The 16,755-nt window shown below is 60.9% G+C and overlaps 1 protein-coding gene across 1 annotated transcript; it reads left to right on the forward strand.

Moving 5' to 3' along the window:
• The first annotated feature begins 3,862 nt into the window (after positions 1 to 3,862).
• MFSD2A (MFSD2 lysolipid transporter A, lysophospholipid) lies at positions 3,863 to 12,591 on the forward strand. The gene is made up of 14 exons (XM_030290515.4): positions 3,863 to 4,026; positions 4,109 to 4,231; positions 4,652 to 4,776; positions 7,791 to 7,914; positions 8,038 to 8,116; positions 8,294 to 8,466; positions 8,574 to 8,664; positions 9,124 to 9,245; positions 9,782 to 9,865; positions 10,568 to 10,651; positions 10,929 to 11,041; positions 11,192 to 11,335; positions 11,510 to 11,686; positions 12,008 to 12,591. Exons 1-14 carry the CDS (start codon positions 3,925 to 3,927, stop codon positions 12,063 to 12,065), a joined length of 1,599 nt encoding a protein of 532 aa, XP_030146375.4. The 5' UTR covers positions 3,863 to 3,924; the 3' UTR covers positions 12,066 to 12,591.
• Positions 12,592 to 16,755: the final 4,164 nt, after the last annotated feature.

Raw genomic sequence — 16,755 nt, forward strand, 5'->3', positions numbered from 1 at the left:
CTCAGTTTCCCCATTGCCAGCGGGCACCGGGCGAGCAGAGGAGCAGGGCTGGGAGCGGGCGCTGGGCTGGCGGCTGTCCCGCGGTCCCCAAGCGGGTGGCGTGTCCCGGTGTGTCCCGGTGTGTCCCGGTGTGTCCCGGTGTGTCCTTCTCCCTCCCTGAAGCCCTCTCTTCCCCCTTAGGAAACAAACCGCCCCGCACTGAGGGCAGAGGCTGAGCTGCCCCACGGATTTTGCTGTCCCAACACCTGCAGTGACAAGTGGCCGTGGCTGGGGACAACACGGCTGGCACTGCCCCGGCAGGAGCGCACCCTCCTCCAGCCTGTAGCGCTCGGCCACGTCCCCTTCCGAGAGCCACCGGCTGTGCAAACAGGGTGGGTGACAGCCCCGGGGGCTGCGGTGACAGCGACAGAGGGGCAGCATAACCCTGGCCGTGCCCACAGCTGCAGGGTGCTGGCACAGCGACCCAGATGTCGCCCTGGTTGCCCCCCGGTGCTGGCACAGCCCCACAGGAGCTGGGGTGGCTGGCACGGCTCCACAGATGATGCAAGGGCAGCTCCTGGTGGCCCTGTGCCCTTTGGATCCCCGCTTCCAGCAGGGCTGGGCTTTGAAGCTCCAGAGCCCAGAGCCTGGCAGGTGTCTCAGGCCTGTCCTGGGCTCTGCCTCTGGCTGTCCCCATCCCACCGCAGCCTTGGAGCCGCTCTGCCATGCCCGTGGGAGCCTGGGATGCTCAGAGAGGGAGCAGAGGCTGTGCCAACGCATCCTGGCCCCATCTCGTCCCCCTCTGCCTTGTGACACGCCACGTGTAACCCTGCAATGAGTCCCCTTTGTCCCCGAGAAGCTGTTGGGCAGCAGGCACAGAGTCTGGCTGGAGGTTTGCAGAATGCCACCCCAAACCCCTTTGGGCTGCAGGAACAGCACTAAAAGCTGACAGGGAGAGTACAGAGAAAAGGAGAGCAAAATGCACCGCTGCTCCCTGCCCCGCTGCCCCCTCACTCGTTTTGTCACTGTCACTCCCTGTCGGACAGCAGGAGGTGCCCTGAGCCCTGCAGAAGCTCTGTGCTGTCTGCTCGAGCAGGTCTGTGGTCCCCCAGGAGCTCTGGGGTCACCTCTCTGCTGTTGTCCCCCAAGCCCACGTTCCCTGTCCGGGCTGGCCCAGCCTGGCAGGGCTGTCTGGTTTCGGGTGTTCTCACACTTGCTCAGCTCCTGCTCCAGGCTGTGCCGGATGTGTGACAGCGGGAGGTGTGGGTGGCAGGAGGGGTGGCATCCTGCACTGGAGTCCCCATCCTGCACTGGAGTCCCCCTCCTTCCATGTCCCCAGGGCCAGCATTTGTGTCCCATCCCTCAAGAGGCCCCAGTGGTGTCCCCAGCTGGGGGATGTGGAGGCCAGGCTGGTCTAGTGTCACTGAAGTGGTTCTGGTGACCAGGGTGACCCTGTGAGTGGCCCAACCCCAACCACCTGCGGGTCCCTGGAGTCCCCAGGCTTGGCAGGAGCTGCTGCAGGGACATCCCCACTGGGATCAGCCCTTGGTGGGTCGTTCATCACCATGAGGATCCCCCAGAGCATCTGCTGGGGAGGAAGGGCTCAAATCCCTCAGCAGAAATTGTGCAATACCAGATCTGGGGGAGAAAAATCCTCCTAATCCAGGGAAATCCTGCTCCATCTACTTCTCCTCTTCGTATGCAAGGCTGGGTTCCCCTATCTGGGCTCTTTCTGCACAATCTCTGACTCAAAGGCCTCTCTTTGTTCCCCTAAAGCCCTGTTTGCCCAGGAGGCAGCTCTGCTCAAGGACAGGAATGCCAAAAGCATTCCCAGGAGCTGAGGAGCCCCCAGGACAAAGGGAACAGAGTAATGGTTCTGGGGTCACACACACTGGGGTGTCTGGTCCCCAGAGCATGGTCAAGTGCCACCACAGGAGTCCCCTCTGCTCCTGGGCGAGAGATTTTCCCTGAGAAAAAAGGAGACTTTATCCACTCACTCCTCTCTTGTTTCGAGGTATTTTGTGTCACTGATTTGGACACCCTGAAGCCTCACACAGGCCCAGGGGTGGCATCCCTGTGACACAAGACAGTGCCAGGAGAACCCACTGCAGGTGTACAAGGGGCCAGGAACTGAGTCAGTGGTGACACCAGCTCAGTGTCCCGAAAACTGGGAGTGCCTGGAGCTGCTGGGCCACCCACCCACCCACGTGTGCTCATCTCTCAGGTTCTGCTGCATCCCAGAATCTGAATGCCAGACTTTGGGATGCAGCAGAACCTGAGAGATGAGCACACGTGGGTGTGCTGATCTCCCTGCCTGTTCCCACCCCCATGCCCAGCTCTGGGTGGCACTCAGGGCATGGCACTGGTGCCACGCTGGCCCTCTTGGCTCTGCCCTGCTCCACAGCCTCGTCTCAGGGCAATCTTTGAACCCTGGTGGCCTGAGCCAAGGGCAGCTGGTGGCTGTCACTGCAGTGACAGGACACTGACACGGGTCTGGGCGTGTTCGTGTGGCACCCGGAGCAGCTGAGAGGGGCTGGGACCGAGGTCCATGTGGCCATCCAGCGAGGGGGACACTGTGAGTGTCCCCTGCACCCTTTTTAGCAGTGACAGGACACGGGGTGATGGTTTAAACTGAAAAAGGGGAGATTTCAGTGCGATATACAGACAGTTTTTAACCATGAGGGGGATGGGGCATTGGCACAGGTTGCCCAGAGAGGTGCTGGATGCTCCATCCCTGGAAGTGCTCAAGGCCAGGGAGGACGGGAGGCGGCATGAGATGGGCTGTAAGGCCCCTTCCAACCCCAACCGTGCTGCGATTCTGAGGGATGGAGGGCAGGGATGGAGCGGGGGGGATGAGAGGTGAAGAATGGGGGAATGGAGGGACCAAATGAGGGGCCAAAAGCTCGGCCAGGCTCCAGGAGAGGAAGGAACAGCAGCATTTCCAGAAGCATTCCCCAGCACTGCAGCCCCTCTCCAGCCTCACCTCTCCTCTCCCTCACGCCCAGCAGCAGGATGAGGGCACAGAGGATGTAGAGCCCCCCGATGACCCCCGCAGCGATCATGTAGGCGTTCCTCTGTGCAAGAGAGGGAGCAGCACTCAGGGAAGGGGCTCAGCCCTGCCTCAGGGAAGGGGCTCCCCCCTGCCCTCAGGGCTGCACACATCAGGGGACCCCCAGCTTACGGTGTCTGTGAGAGACCCGGGGTCGTGGGTCATGTTCAGCTCCTCCATGGCCACCGAGGAGTTGTGGCCTCACAGAGGAGAGGTGAGGAAAGCACCGGCGGGAAGGGCCGGGACCGAAGGAGGAGGAGGAGAAGAAGAAGGAGGAGGAGGAGGAGGATGAGGAGGAGAAGGAGGAGAAGAAGGAGGAGGAGAAGGAGGAGGAGGAGGAGGAGAAGTTGGAGGAGCAGGAGAAGAAGAAGAGGGAGAAGGAGGAGGAGGAGGAGAAGGAGGAGGAGAAGAAGAAGGAGGAGGAGGAGAAGAAGAAGGAGGAGGAGAAGGAGGATGAGGAGAAGGAGGAGGTGAAGAAGAAGAAGGAGGAGGAGGAGAAGGAGAAGGAGGAGGAGGAGAAGGAGAAGGAGGAGAAGGAGGAGGAGGAGAAGAAGAAGGAGAAGGAGGAGGAGGAGAAGAAGAAGGAGGAGGAGGAGAAGTTGGAGGAGGAGGAGAAGAAGAAGAGGGAGAAGGAGAAGGAGAAGGAGAAGGAGAAGGAGAAGGAGAAGGAGAAGGAGAAGGAGAAGGAGAAGGAGAAGGAGAAGGAGAAGGAGAAGGAGAAGGAGAAGGAGGAGGAGGAGGAGGAGAAGAAGGAGGAGGAGGAGAATGAGAAGAAGAAGGAGGAGGAGGAGGAGGAGGCGGAGGCGGGCGGGGGCGGGCCGGTGCAGCCCAGCTCGGGGCGGGTCTCCCGGTACAAGGGCGTGCGGCGGCGGCTCGGCCCATTCATCGCGCACGGCATGGCCGGGGGCGGCGGCGCGGAGCGGCCCGGGGCCGGGGGGCTCCTGCGGCCCGGGGCCGGGGGGCTCCTGCCGCCCGCGCTCCGCCAGCACCGGCGCAGGGTGAGCCCCGGGGCACACCGGGGGGTCCCGGGGTGGGGCGGGGGGCGCTCCCCGGGCTCGCTGAACGCCCGTCCCGTTGCAGGAGAGCCGCGAGCGGCTGTCGGTGTGCAGCAAGTTGTGCTACGCCGTCGGAGGGGCTCCGTACCAGATCACGGGCTGCGCCCTCGGCTTCTTCCTCCAGATCTACCTCCTGGACGTGGCGCAGGTACGGCCGGGATGGGGGATGCGGGTCCCCGGAGCTCCCGGTGCCGCTTGGCCCCGGGGATGGAGCTGAGCCCCGACCCACGGGGGATGCGGCTGCCCCCCGGGCCGGTCCCACGCGTGTTGTGCGGGGCGAAGCGGGGTGGTGGGGGTGGTTTTGGGGAGCACAGGAGCCGTCCTACAGAGCTTCAGTGTGCTGGGTCGGTGTGAAACACGGAGGGGAAAAACCCCTGGGCTCCCTTGTGCTGGATTTGGGGGCTCTGAGATGTGGGAATTCCACGCTCGGAAGTGCTGGGAGTCTCAAATCCCTCTGAACGAGGGGGAGAGACGGAGGGACTGCTCCTAAATGGTTGGGGGGGCTCAGGAAGGGTGGCTGGCAGCTCCGGGGGTTTGCATGTCCTGACACAAGTTCCTCCTCCTGCAGGTGGACGCTTTCTATGCCTCCATCATCCTGTTTGCGGGACGAGCGTGGGATGCCATCACGGACCCCATGGTGGGATTCTTCATCAGCAAAACCTCCTGGACCCGCTTCGGCCGCCTGATGCCCTGGTAAGAGCTGCCGGCAGCGCCCTGAATTCCCTGCCTGATGTGGCAACAGCTCTTCCAGTCAGCCTTGAGGCATGCAGGGCAGGATGTGCTGATGCCCTGGCTCACCCAGGTGTGGTGCCAAGAGCGCCAAAAAGCTCCAGGTGCCACCAACAGCTGGGTGGCCTCAAGCTTGTGCCTCTTGCTCTGAGCCTGGCTGACCTCAATGTCACCGCACCTGCAAACTCCAATGTCCCTGCCACCGATGGTGGACTTTGTTCCTGTGGTGGCTGCAGAGCCCTGGCTGTGGTGACAGCCAGAGCAGGTGGCACCACAGCCACAGGGAGAAGGGTCAGGGGTGTGTGTGTGGCAGATCTGTGGTGGTGGAAGCGCTGGCTGACAGTCACGAGGATGCTCCCTGGGCGGGCAGACAGCTGTCCTGGATCTGGGAGTCTCCACACCTCCCTCTGCCCTCGGGAGCAGATGGGATGGGCTTTGGGAGCCCCAAAATGGCTCGTGTCTGCACCCAGGGCAGGCTTAGGACATCCCTGAGCACCTGTTGCTGCACGGGATGCGGAGCATTAATGCCTGAGCGGGGATGGGGTGGCCAAAATAACCTCGTGTGCCTGTGGGATGGCTGAGATACAGCCAGGGTGGGTATGGGGGGAGTGGAGCTGGAGGGACACGGTGCTTTCCCCCCACACAATTATACCCTCTGCTTCCTGGCTTTCCTGGAATAGCTCTGGGCAGCAGCAGCAGCAGCAGCAGCAGCAGCAGGCAGTTGTTGAAGGCAAGCTCCACACACATGGCCTGAAATAGCTTCTCCCTGCCTGCAGCAGGGTCTGGGGTCCGGAGATTAGCTCAGGGCTGGCTGGGCTGTGTGGGACGGCCACAGGGGTGGCTCCGCTGGCCCTAATCTCCAGGCAGGGGGTGGGACTGAAGTGGCCGCGCATTCCTCTGAGCAGCTTCGTTAAAATTAGCCAGAGTTTCTGCTTGTGCTGGGCCCCTCGCTGCTATTGTGCATGGCTCAAGGGCTGCCCGCCGAGCCCCATTTGGATGGAGTTGAGCTGATTTTAAACCTCTTAACCCAGGTTTTTCTGGCTCTGCGTTGCTGCTGGCGCTGCCTCAGTTTCCCTGTGTGCACAGGCAGGAGCTGCAGGCACTGGGGTGGTCTCAAGGCTGCTGCCTGACCCCAACCCCAACACCTGCGAGGTGACCCCGCCGTCTGTGAGGGTTAGGGTTAGGGTTAGGCTCCAGCACAAAGCTTGTGGCTGTTGCAGTTCCTCAGAAGGGAGAGGACACCTTCCCTGGGGGCCACCACCTCTCCCCATTTCAGTCCTCCCTGTTTGAAACCTTTTTGGCGCATTTCCTCCCACCAGCTCGTTGGCTGTCTGCTTCCTCCTTCCCCACCAGCCTCGTGGACGTCACTCAGTCCCCAGCGCCGAGCTGGGATCCGCATTTCCTTGACCACAGCGGACTTCCCGCTGACTGAACTTTTCCTTGAGGTGTCTGGGAGTGAGGAACCCCTGGCTTTGACCTCATGGCGGGCCAGCAGCCGTTTGCCAGCGGCTCAGGCTGGCTGGGAAGGGGCGTGCGAGCTGCACAAAGGAACACACCATGCAGCAGGGCCAATGAGGCCAGGGCACGTCACCGCTGCCTCCGAGCTCCTTAATCACCTCGCCCTGGGTCAGGGGTTACTCTCAGTCACTCCTGCCTGCCAGGAGCTGTGGTCAGCCCTGGCCGAGGCTCAGCTGCCCAGTGCTGAGGGGAAACGGGTCCGTGTGACGCTCGTGCGATGGCGAGAGCGTGACGCGGTTCTGTTCCGCCGCTTTCATTCAACATTTGGCTCCGTGTTCCCCTCGGCTCCGCGTATGGGAGCGCAGATAAGCAGCGGAGAGGAGGGGCTGGAGCTGCTCGGCGCTTTCCTCCCCCCTTCCTTCCCCAACGGGGTGACGTGGGTGCAGAAAAATGTGCATGTGTTGGGTCCTGTGCAGCCTCTGTCGCTGCTCTCCTTCCGTGGAGTTTCTCGCTCTTCCCGACTTTCAGTTTGAGCTTTGTGTCCTGTACGTCAGCCCAGACGGAAAGATCTCGCTGTATCCTGGCAGGGAAGGGCCAGCCCAGGCTGTGAGTGGCTCTGTCCCATGTCCAGTTCTGCTGGATTCGCTCCAGGACCTCACAGCCCCTGTCCTGGGGTTTGTGGAGCGCAGGGTGCTCACAAATCCCCAGCAAAATCCATCTCCTAAACAGATGTGGGTCTAACCTCAGCACTTCCCTCCTCCCCTGAGGGATGGGGGGCTCTGGGTGCCTGTGGTGTCCCCGGGGTGCTGGGGCAGGGCAGAGCTGTGCCCTGGCTGTCCCGCAGCAGGACAGGGGTTATGAGATCCACGGGATGACGAGGGCAGATGCCCTTGCTGGCAGATCCTGCAGGAGTTGCTGCCAAGGCCCAGCACTTGAGCAGTCCCCTCTGGTCCTCTGTTGCATTTTGCATCCCATGTCCCTGCTCCCGCAGCTCTGGAAGGCTGGGCAGAGGTGGAGGAAGGAGGCAGCCTGCTGCTGGCCTCTGATTTGCTCCAGTGCTGCCAGCAGAGCAGGGCTGACCCCAGGACCAGGGCTTGGGGGGGCCTTGGCAGCAAAGCCAAGCTGGTGAGAGGTTTTTGGCTGCTGGGGAGCACAGCTGAGCTGCCTGGCTGTTCCCCAGCCCTTGCCAGGGTGAGAGGGGTGATTACATCCAGCTGAACACAGCAGTGCTGCCCAGGGGAGAGGTCGGGACTGGGGGTGGAAGCCCAAGGCAAGAGCAGATCAGTCGCTTCTGTGGAAGGAAACACATCTGTTAGTGCAAGGAAAGCTCTTCCCTGGAACTCTGAATCAGCTCTTCAGACCCTGTAACACCTGAGCTGCTGCCTCCAGCTGGTTTGGATCAGCCTTGGGGCAATCAGGAGCCCCCAGATCAGATGCCTGAGCTCACGGGATGTGTGGGAGCAGGGAGAGCTGGGCTGCTCAGGCCATGCCCACAAGGCTGACACTTTGTTCTCTCAAAGGATCATGTTCTCCACCCCTTTCGCCATCATCTCCTACTTCCTCATCTGGTTTGTGCCAGACATCTCCACAGGACAAGTGATGTGGTACCTTGTCTTCTACTGTGCCTTCCAGACCCTCGTGACGGTGAGTCAGGCTCTGCTCACGCCTGGCAGGGAGGCTGCCAGTCCCTGAGGCAGAAACCACCTTGCCCCAGGTCCCTCGGGCTGTGCCATCCTCCCTGAGCCAATTCTCCTTGTGCCATTGCAGTGCTTCCACGTGCCTTACTCAGCACTGACCATGTTCATCAGCAGGGAGCAGAGCGAGCGGGACTCGGCCACTGCCTACCGTAAGAGCTCCCCTCTTCCTCCCCCTCTTCCTCCCCCTCTTCCTCCCCCCTGGAGGATTTGGAGGCATCTGCAGCACAGCTGGCTCATTTCTCCCCGGGAAGGGCAGTGAATCCCAGCTGGGGATGCTCTGGGGTGGACACGGGCTGTGCTCAGCCCTGCTTGGCCTCTCCCTCCAGGAATGACCGTGGAGGTGCTGGGCACCGTGCTGGGCACTGCCATCCAGGGCCAGATCGTTGGCAAAGTGGACACTCCATGTGTTGGGAGCCCTTTCTTCTTCGGCTTGACCAACTCCTCGGTGGCCATGGAGGAGCTGAACATGACCCACGACCCCGGGTCTCTCACAGACACCGTAAGCTGGGGGTCCCCTGATGTGTGCAGCCCTGAGGGCAGGGGGGAGCCCCTTCCCTGAGGCAGGGCTGAGCCCCTTCCCTGAGTGCTGCTCCCTCTCTTGCACAGAGGAACGCCTACATGATCGCTGCGGGGGTCATCGGGGGGCTCTACATCCTCTGTGCCCTCATCCTGCTGCTGGGCGTGAGGGAGAGGAGAGGTGAGGCTGGAGAGGGGCTGCAGTGCTGGGGAATGCTTCTGGAAATGCTGCTGTTCCTTCCTCTCCTGGAGCCTGGCCCAGCTTTTGGCCCCTCATTTGTTGGGTCTCCCCGAAGAGAAGCAAGTGGAGCTGAGCTCTGGGTCTGGGGAGGTGCTGCAGGAGGCCAGAGCACCTCTGGGGTCTGTTAGATAACCTTTATCTCACCCAATTTTGGCTGGCCAAGCTTGCCAGTGCCAAGCAGGGCATCCCGGGGGGGATGTGATATCCAAACTTCTGTCCTTCCCTCTCCCTGCCTGTCCTGGGGGAATCAGCTGCTCATGGGGCTGAGGGACCCCCGGGTGAGGGCAGGGGCTGCCCTGACTCCCTTGGGTGGGTGGGCAGGGGTTGTGGAGGGCGCTGAGCAGTGGGATGGGGCTGTTCTGGGTGGGCTCTAACTCTGGGCTGATCTCTGCTCCCCAGAGGCCTCTGAGCTGCAGTCGGACGAGCCTGTCTCCTTCTTCCAGGGGCTGAAGCTGGTGATGAACCACGGGCCCTACATCAAGCTCATCGCCGGCTTCCTCTTCACCTCGCTGGCCTTCATGGTGAGCTGGCAGGGCTGGGGACAGGGAGCAGCAGTGTGGGGTGATCCCAGGGGCTGGGGACAGGGAGCAGCAGTGTGGGGTGATCCCAGGGGCTGGGGACAGGGAGCAGCAGTGTGGGGGTGATCCCAGGGGCTGGGGACAGGGAGCAGCAGTGTGGGGACGATCCCAGGGGCTGGGGACAGGGAGCAGCAGTGTGGGGTGATCCCAGGGGCTGGGAACAGGGAGCAGCAGTGTGGGGACGATCCCAGGGGCTGGGGACAGGGAGCAGCAGTGTGGGGACGATCCCAGGGGCTGGGGACAGGGAGCAGCAGTGTGGGGACAATCCCTGGGGGTGGGGACAGGGAGCAGCAGTGTGGGGTGATCCCAGGGGCTGGGAGCCCGTGGGGGATGAGCCAGAGGAGGATGTGGCCTCATGCCCTCGGTCAGTGGCCGCTTTCTTCCCCTGCCCGCGCTGGGGGTGCGGCCGTGTGAGGACAGATGTGTCACCCCTGGGGTGGCCGGCTGTCCCCCCTGAGCCCTGCCTGCCTTTTCCACAGCTGCTGGAGGGAAACTTCGCCCTCTTCTGCACCTACACCCTGGGCTTCCGCAACGAGTTCCAGAACATTCTCCTGGCCATCATGGTGGGTACGGCCCTGCCCTGCAGCCCTCGGGGGCTGGGGCTGTGGTGGGGTCCAGGGGGTGCTGGCATGGGCTGAGGGGAGGGCCAGGCACATGGGGACAATGATCAGGGGTGCCCTGGGACACGGGGAGGGAGAAGAAGCTGCCAAATGTCCTGCAAAGGGGCCTTTGTTCTCCTGTGTGAACAAGGGCACAGATGGGGGACACCAGGAGCCATGGGGGCCTTTTGTCCAAATCCTGCCACTTGTCTCCCTGCCCTCCCTGCTTTGAGAAAAGGATCTCAGTGTTTGCTGCCAGGAGCATGGAGCAAAACAGTTCCCTGAGAGCTCTTTGCAGCTTGCCTCATTCCTGGAAGCACTTCCCACCCTCTCCTCACCGGGGTGGAAAGGACCGAGGGGCCGTGGTGGCCGCAGAGCCTGGCTCCTGGCCACGCTGGGGGCAGGTGACAAGGTCAGGTCCCTTCCCAGCAGCGAGGATTGAGCCAGATCCTCCCTCTGTCGGGGCAGGTGTGGTGCCAGGGCTCAGCTCCGGGGGAGGAGGTGGCCCCACACACCGCGTGTGGCTCTGTGCCAGTCCCGGAGCACGTGGCAACCACAGGTGCTGGAATTGGGATGGGAGAGGCCTTGCCAGGAGCTGTTCCTTGCTGGGAGGAGGCCTTGCCAGGGGACAGGAGCCAACACCAGGACCCTTCTCTATTCCCACAGCTCTCGGCCACCTTGACCATTCCCTTCTGGCAGTGGTTCCTGACCCGTTTTGGGAAGAAGACTGCTGTCTACGTGGGCATCTCAGTGAGTGTCCCCTCAGCTGTGGGGTGCATGTGGGGATGGTCTTTACCACATGGCATGAGCAGAGATCCCCCAAAAGAGCACAGAGCTGGGCAGGGGCTGCTGCTAACGGTGCCTGTCCCTCCTGCTGCTGTTTGTGCTGTCCTGGGTGTGTGTGGGGCTCAGGGAGGGCCACTGCACCTCTGCTTCCCTGGAGGGCTGGGATATGTGGGAGGGAATAAAACCAGGGGGTCTAGGCCAGGCTCTGGGGATGCCAACGTGGTCTCTGCCCCCTCTGCAGTCTGCCATCCCCTTCCTCATCGCCGTGGTTGTCCTGGACAGTAACCTCTTTGTCACCTACGTGGTGGCCGTCGCCGCCGGCATCAGCGTGGCAGCCGCCTTCCTCCTGCCCTGGTGAGTGTGAGGGGCTGGGCTGGGGGCTTCCAGAGGGGTTAAAACCCCCAGGAGGGTTTTTTTTTTGCAGTGTTTGCAGCCCCAGGTGGGGTTCCTGGGGGAAATGCTCTCAGCAGAGAGGAGGTGGTCACCATGCCTCTCTCCGCACAGGTCCATGCTGCCAGATGTCATCGATGACTTCAAGCTGCAGCACCCCAGCTCCCATGGCCACGAGGCCATCTTCTTCTCCTTCTATGTCTTCTTCACCAAGTTCACTGCTGGGGTCTCCCTGGGCATCTCCACGCTCAGCCTGGAGTGAGTTCCTGCGTGGGAGCTGAGGGGAGGCCAGGGAAGGAGGCACTTCCCAGCCTCTGGAAGGGGGCTGGTGGGCTCTAAATCTGATTATTTCCCCAAAACTCTCCCCTCAGGGAGCAGTTCAGCCCCTGCAAACCCCGTCTCCTTTGTCTGAAGGTGCCTTTCTGCCCACAGCTTCGCAGGGTACCAGACCCGGGGCTGCTCCCAGCCTGGCCAGGTGAACTTCACCCTGAAGATGTTGGTGTCTGCTGTGCCCGTGGGGCTGATCTTGCTGAGCCTGCTGCTCTTCAAGCTGTATCCCATCGACGAGGAAAAGCGGAGCAAAAACAAGAAAGCCCTGCAGGATTTAAGGTGAGTGTCAGGCAGCAAGCACAGCCCGTGGGGGTGTGTGTGGGGGCAGGATCAGACGGGTTGGGACACATTGGGACTCATCCAGGAATCCTCCAGGTCTCGTGGGTGGTGGCGTGAGCAAAGGGCTGACTTGTTTTCCCAATCCCAGCTTCCAGAGGGATGGTGTGAAGTGCTGGGAGATCAGCAGGAACCCGCCCCAGCCGCTTGTGTGGGGGCTGCAGGAGGTGCTGATATCCCTCTGGGAAGCTCCTGTTCCTCAGGGCAGATATTACCGTGCTGCTGGGGGTTAATCCATGCCTCATTCCCAACATTTTCCCGCAGGGAGGAGAGCAACAGCAGCTCGGAGTCGGACAACACAGAACTGGCCAGCATCGTGTGACCCGGGCTGGGTCTGGCTGCTCACCCTGGGGCTCGCCAGGGGCTCGTCCCCTCCGGGCTGGCACAGCCTGGTGCCACTGCAGGTGCTGGAGGAGCCGTGGGGAGCATCCACTGCCTCGAACTCGGGGTCTGTGCCCGTCCCGTGCCTTGCACGGGGCCCACAGAGCGCTGTAGTGTACATTACACACATGGTGCTGCCCCAGCAGGGACCAGCATCTCCCTGCCGGGCTCTGGAGGGCAGGGAAGGCCGGCCTGGGGTGGTTTTGCCTGGATCAGCTGTGCCCAGTGCCCTGCCTGGGGGTGATGGTTAGTGTACATTACACTGTCAGTGTGCCCGCGCCCAGGACGTGAGCTCACCTCTGCTGTCTCTACAGAGGGCACTAATGTGGGACCTGTGCTTATTTTACAGAGCCTAATTAACTTAATGATGTAAATATGGAGCAGTTTCCTGTTTGTATATATCTGTACAGAGCCCAAACCCAAGGACCTGATAATATTAATTTACATAAAAGTGGGGGAAGTCGGCAGCGGGCGTGAAGAGGTTTTTTTTTTCCCACTCATCTGGGATTTTTCACGGCTGTCAGCAAGCCCTGGGTCCCTTTAGACACCACGGGGTGCAGGATTGACTTTTCCTGAGCCGTGGTGCAGGAATGCCATAATCCAGGCAGGAGGCTGTGCTCAGCCCCTTGCCCCCTTGCTCCGTGCCTGTGTCGCAGCCACCCAACAAAGGCTCCATTATTCCCTCCTGTTCAAGAGGGGAACGGGGAGGGGGTGGAGGGAGGAATGAAATCAAAGTGCTGCCAGCAGAGATGGTGAACTCGAGGCTGGAAACAGGAGAGGCAGCTGGGGAGCGGAGAGAAAGGGAATGTGGGCTGTGGGTGACACTCAGCCTGGCTGCCGGGGCAGGGTGCTGGGGAGCATTAATCTCCCTGGATATTTATACCCCCACTCACATTCCCTGCTCCCACAGCACAAAGGGGCAGAGCCCTGCCCTCCCCAACACCTCCAGCAGCAAGTGGGGCTGGAGAAAAGGGGCTGGGAACAGCCACCCCCATGGATGGGGCGAGTTCCCAGTCCCCAAGGCCACAGCAGCAGGGGACAGGGCTGCTGCCTTTGGTTGAGCTGAGAGTGGGGGGCTTGGGGGGATGGATGTGGCTCATCCTTTGTGCCACATTTGGGTACAAAGGACAGGAATGAGGATGGGGTTTAAAAATAGCCAGGGGGATCAGCTGGGAATGCTCCAGCGGGCCCCACTCTGCCCCTGTGGCCAGGGAAAGATGGGATGGGATGGGGATGGGATAATGGGATGGGATAATGGGATGGGGATGGGATGGGAGCTGGTTTTGTGCTCAAAAACAGCTCCTGAGGGCAGGACGCCAACGCTCTCTGCAGCCCCTGTGGTGGGACAGGTGGGGGTCAGGAGCACCCTCTGCAAGAGGAGGAGGAGGAGGAAGGCTCCAGCCAACACAGAGCTTGGGGTTGTTGGGAATGTTCTGACCCCTGCACTGCTCCTGGCCAGGAGTTATCCCAGCCATGGCTGCCTCTGAGGGGTGTGGGCAGTGCTGCTGCCTCCAAGGCTTTTTCTCAGAGAGTTTCAACAGAAATAAGGGACACTTTATTCTTTGCCTCCTTGTTTTTTTGGCTCTGTGGAGTTCACAAAGAAGAGTCTCTGGGTTTTTTTTTTTGCAGCCAGCCCAAGAGACTAAAACCATCCAGAGGAGCTTGAACTGGGGGCTGGATATTCCTCACTAAGCATGCCTCCCGTGTTTGAGGCTTTAAAGAAAATGAGATGTGTGGGGGGAAAGTGACCCTGAGAGCTGCTAACACTCGAGCCCTGGGCAGAGCTCCAGCCTGGGAGCAGGGATTGTGCTGCAGTTTGCTTACACAGGGTTTCACTCCAAGCATGGAGAAGAAATGGGTGGCAAAAAAAACCCCAAAAAACACACAGGGAGGTGTTGCCTGTACCTACAGCTGTGCTCTGGCTTAATCCACACACACCTTGGATGTGGAAAAATGCAGCCAAGTGCTGGGAAGCACCTCCCTGCAGGGCTGCTGCATCCTGCAGGCGAGGGGCAGGAGGTGGAAAAGGCAGGAGGTGGAAAAGGCAGGGTGCATTTTTGGCTGTGTGCTCACACCTGCAGGGCTGCTGCCTCTCAGGGCAGATGGGGCTGGGCTGTGCCTGCCAGGAGCAGCTGCCAGGGCTGGGGATCAGCCCTGAATCCCAGCTGAGGGGTCCCACAGGAGGGGAGCAGAGGGCTTCTGGTCTGCTGACTGCAAAGGGGACAAAATCCAACCAACAGAAGGCAGCACATCAACCTGCAGGACTCCATCCTCTGGCTCCAAGGGGCAGGACTGCAGTGGCTCAAGCAGGGACAATTCCAGAGGTGGCAGCAGCAGGCTGAGTCTGTTTACCCTGCAGGGAAAAAGTGGAAGCGTGGAGAGTCTTTCCTTGCAGAGGGTGAGGAATAAACCCCCTCCTCATCAGCAGGGAAAGGGCAAAAAGGCTCGGGTTTATCTGGCAGCAGGTTTGTGAAACATTGCAGTGGTGAGGATGGATTTCCCTGGGCTGGAAGGAGCCAGGAGCAGCAGGAATCACCCAGAGATGGCTTCAAACACCTGAAGCTGAACCAAGCTCAGGTTCCCACAGGAAGGGAACCACACCCCAGGGTCCCCAGGGAGGCAGATCCAGCTGGAAGTTGGCTCAGCCTGGGAAGGAGCTGCAGGATCTGGAGCAGGGCTGGGCTCTGTCACCACCTGGGGACAGCAGAGTTAACCCAGGCCAGCTGTGCAGGATGGGTGTCACAGCTGTCCCCTGTGTGCCACCAGGCTGACCTCACTCTTGCCGTCTGCAAACACAGGCTGATGTGCTTTTGGTGGGCTTTGGTTAATATTTTGCAGAAGCAGCTGTTGCCAAGTTTGTTAGCAGCCCCAGGGCTGCTGCACACGGACAGAAATGGTGGGGCAGTGACGTGGTTTTCCACTGAAATAAAAAAACAAACAAACAAAAAAACCCAACATAAACCCATTTTCCCAGGAATGGAACTAGGCTGCAGTGCCCCCCTCACCCCACCACAAGGGACAAGTGGCTGCAAAAACCCAAAAGCTGCTGTTTGAGTGGCACAGAGACATTTTAGACAAAACACAGCTGGAACACGAAGCAAATATTCCCCCTGTGCTTGCAGAAAAGGGGGATGAGGCAGCAGACACGGGGCAGGGATGGAGCAGGTCAGGTCACTGACTCTCCAGACTGTCAACACACCCAGCCCTACCAGGAATTCGATTTTTATTCCTCCAGGAACTGCACTCAGACCCACCCCAGGAGCAAACACCGCGGCTCCTGGGCAGCCCTGCTCTCCTCTTGCCCATTCTCAGGTTACTTTTTGTTCCTCTCCCCTTTCTCTGGGATTTCTCCTTCCTCCCCTCATGGCTGCTGCCCACATGGATTCCCCCTGCCCTGCTCTGCTGAGGCAGGACCTGGCTGGTTCTTCCCTACAATGACTTTTTTTTCTAAAATGCCATATTTTTCTAATTTTGCATCACGTCTGATGGTGATGGAGACAGGGCAAGGGGCACAGGGGGTGTGGGCAAAGAGGAGAACGGGCTGAGAAAACCAAGGAGCAGCCTCGGTGAGTGCAGAGGTGGAACCTCTGGGACCTTGTTGCTCTTTACACCTCCCTGAAGAGGTTGTAGACACTGGGGGTCGTTCTCTTCCACCGGGCAGCACTGACAGAACAAGAGGACACAGCCTCAGCTATGTCAGGGAAGGTATGGGTTGGATATTAGGAAAAAAATATTCACCGAAAGAATTATAAAGTGCTGGAATTGTCTTCCCAGGGTGGTGGTGTTTAAAAAAAGGCTGGACATGGCACTTGGTGTTAGGGCATGGGTTGGACTCGATGTTCTTAGAGACAGCCAGAATAATCTCGTTATTCTGCGGAAGGACGGGCTGAGGGCAGTGCGGGGATGCTCCGGGGGGAACGGGGAACGGGTGTTCCCGGTCTGCACGGGCTACCGGCGGGGAGCTGAGAGTCCCGGAGGGTCGGGATGTCCCGGGCCGGAGCTCAGAGCCCCGGGGGTTGGGATACCGGGGAGCCCCGGAGGGTCGGGATACCGGAGAACCCCGGAGGTTGGGATGCTGGAGAGCCCCGGGGGTTCGGATACCGGAGACCGCGCTAGGTGTCAGCAGAGCCCCGCCGCGCCTCGCAACCCGCCGTGCCCATCTTTGGTAGCGCAGCCGGGCAGGAAGCGCCGCCCGGGGCTTCTCCTCCTCCTCCTCCTCCTCCTCCTCCTCCTCCTCCTCCTCCTCCTCCTCCCCGCCTGACAACGTGTCCCGGCCGTTAGCATCCCGTTCCTTCCCGGGACAGTGTCCGAACCATTACCGGGACAGTGTCCCGTTCCTCACCGGGACAGTGTCCCAGCCCCAGCAGAGGCCACCCCCACTCCCGAACGAACCCCGCCGCTGCAGGAGAGGTACAGACCCTCCCCAAGGGGGTCTCCTCCGCCCTAACCCCACCCTGGCGGCATCTCAAGACCCCAACCTTCAGCTTTGCCCCTCTCCCGGAGGCTCCCGCTTCAGCGCAAAGCCCTCCTAACCCCTTTCGGGGGGTCCTAGACCTCCTGAGGACCCCCTACCCCAATAGCCCACCCCGGGGGGGGGGTCCCAGCTGGCCCTGCTGGGGCTCTCAAAGCCC

This window comes from Taeniopygia guttata, chromosome 23 (assembly GCF_048771995.1).
Source record: "Taeniopygia guttata chromosome 23, bTaeGut7.mat, whole genome shotgun sequence".
In the NCBI taxonomy this organism is placed as follows: Eukaryota; Metazoa; Chordata; class Aves; order Passeriformes; family Estrildidae; genus Taeniopygia; species Taeniopygia guttata.

Coding starts and splice junctions, on each gene's coding strand:
- MFSD2A (XM_030290515.4), top strand. CDS start 3,925: ATGGCCGGGGGCGGCGGCGCGGAGCGGCCCGGGGCCGGGGGGCTCCTG. Junction 7,915..8,037: donor CCTTCCAGACCCTCGTGACG/GTGAGTCAGGCT, acceptor GTGCCATTGCAG/TGCTTCCACGTGCCTTACTC. Junction 9,866..10,567: donor ACATTCTCCTGGCCATCATG/GTGGGTACGGCC, acceptor CTATTCCCACAG/CTCTCGGCCACCTTGACCAT.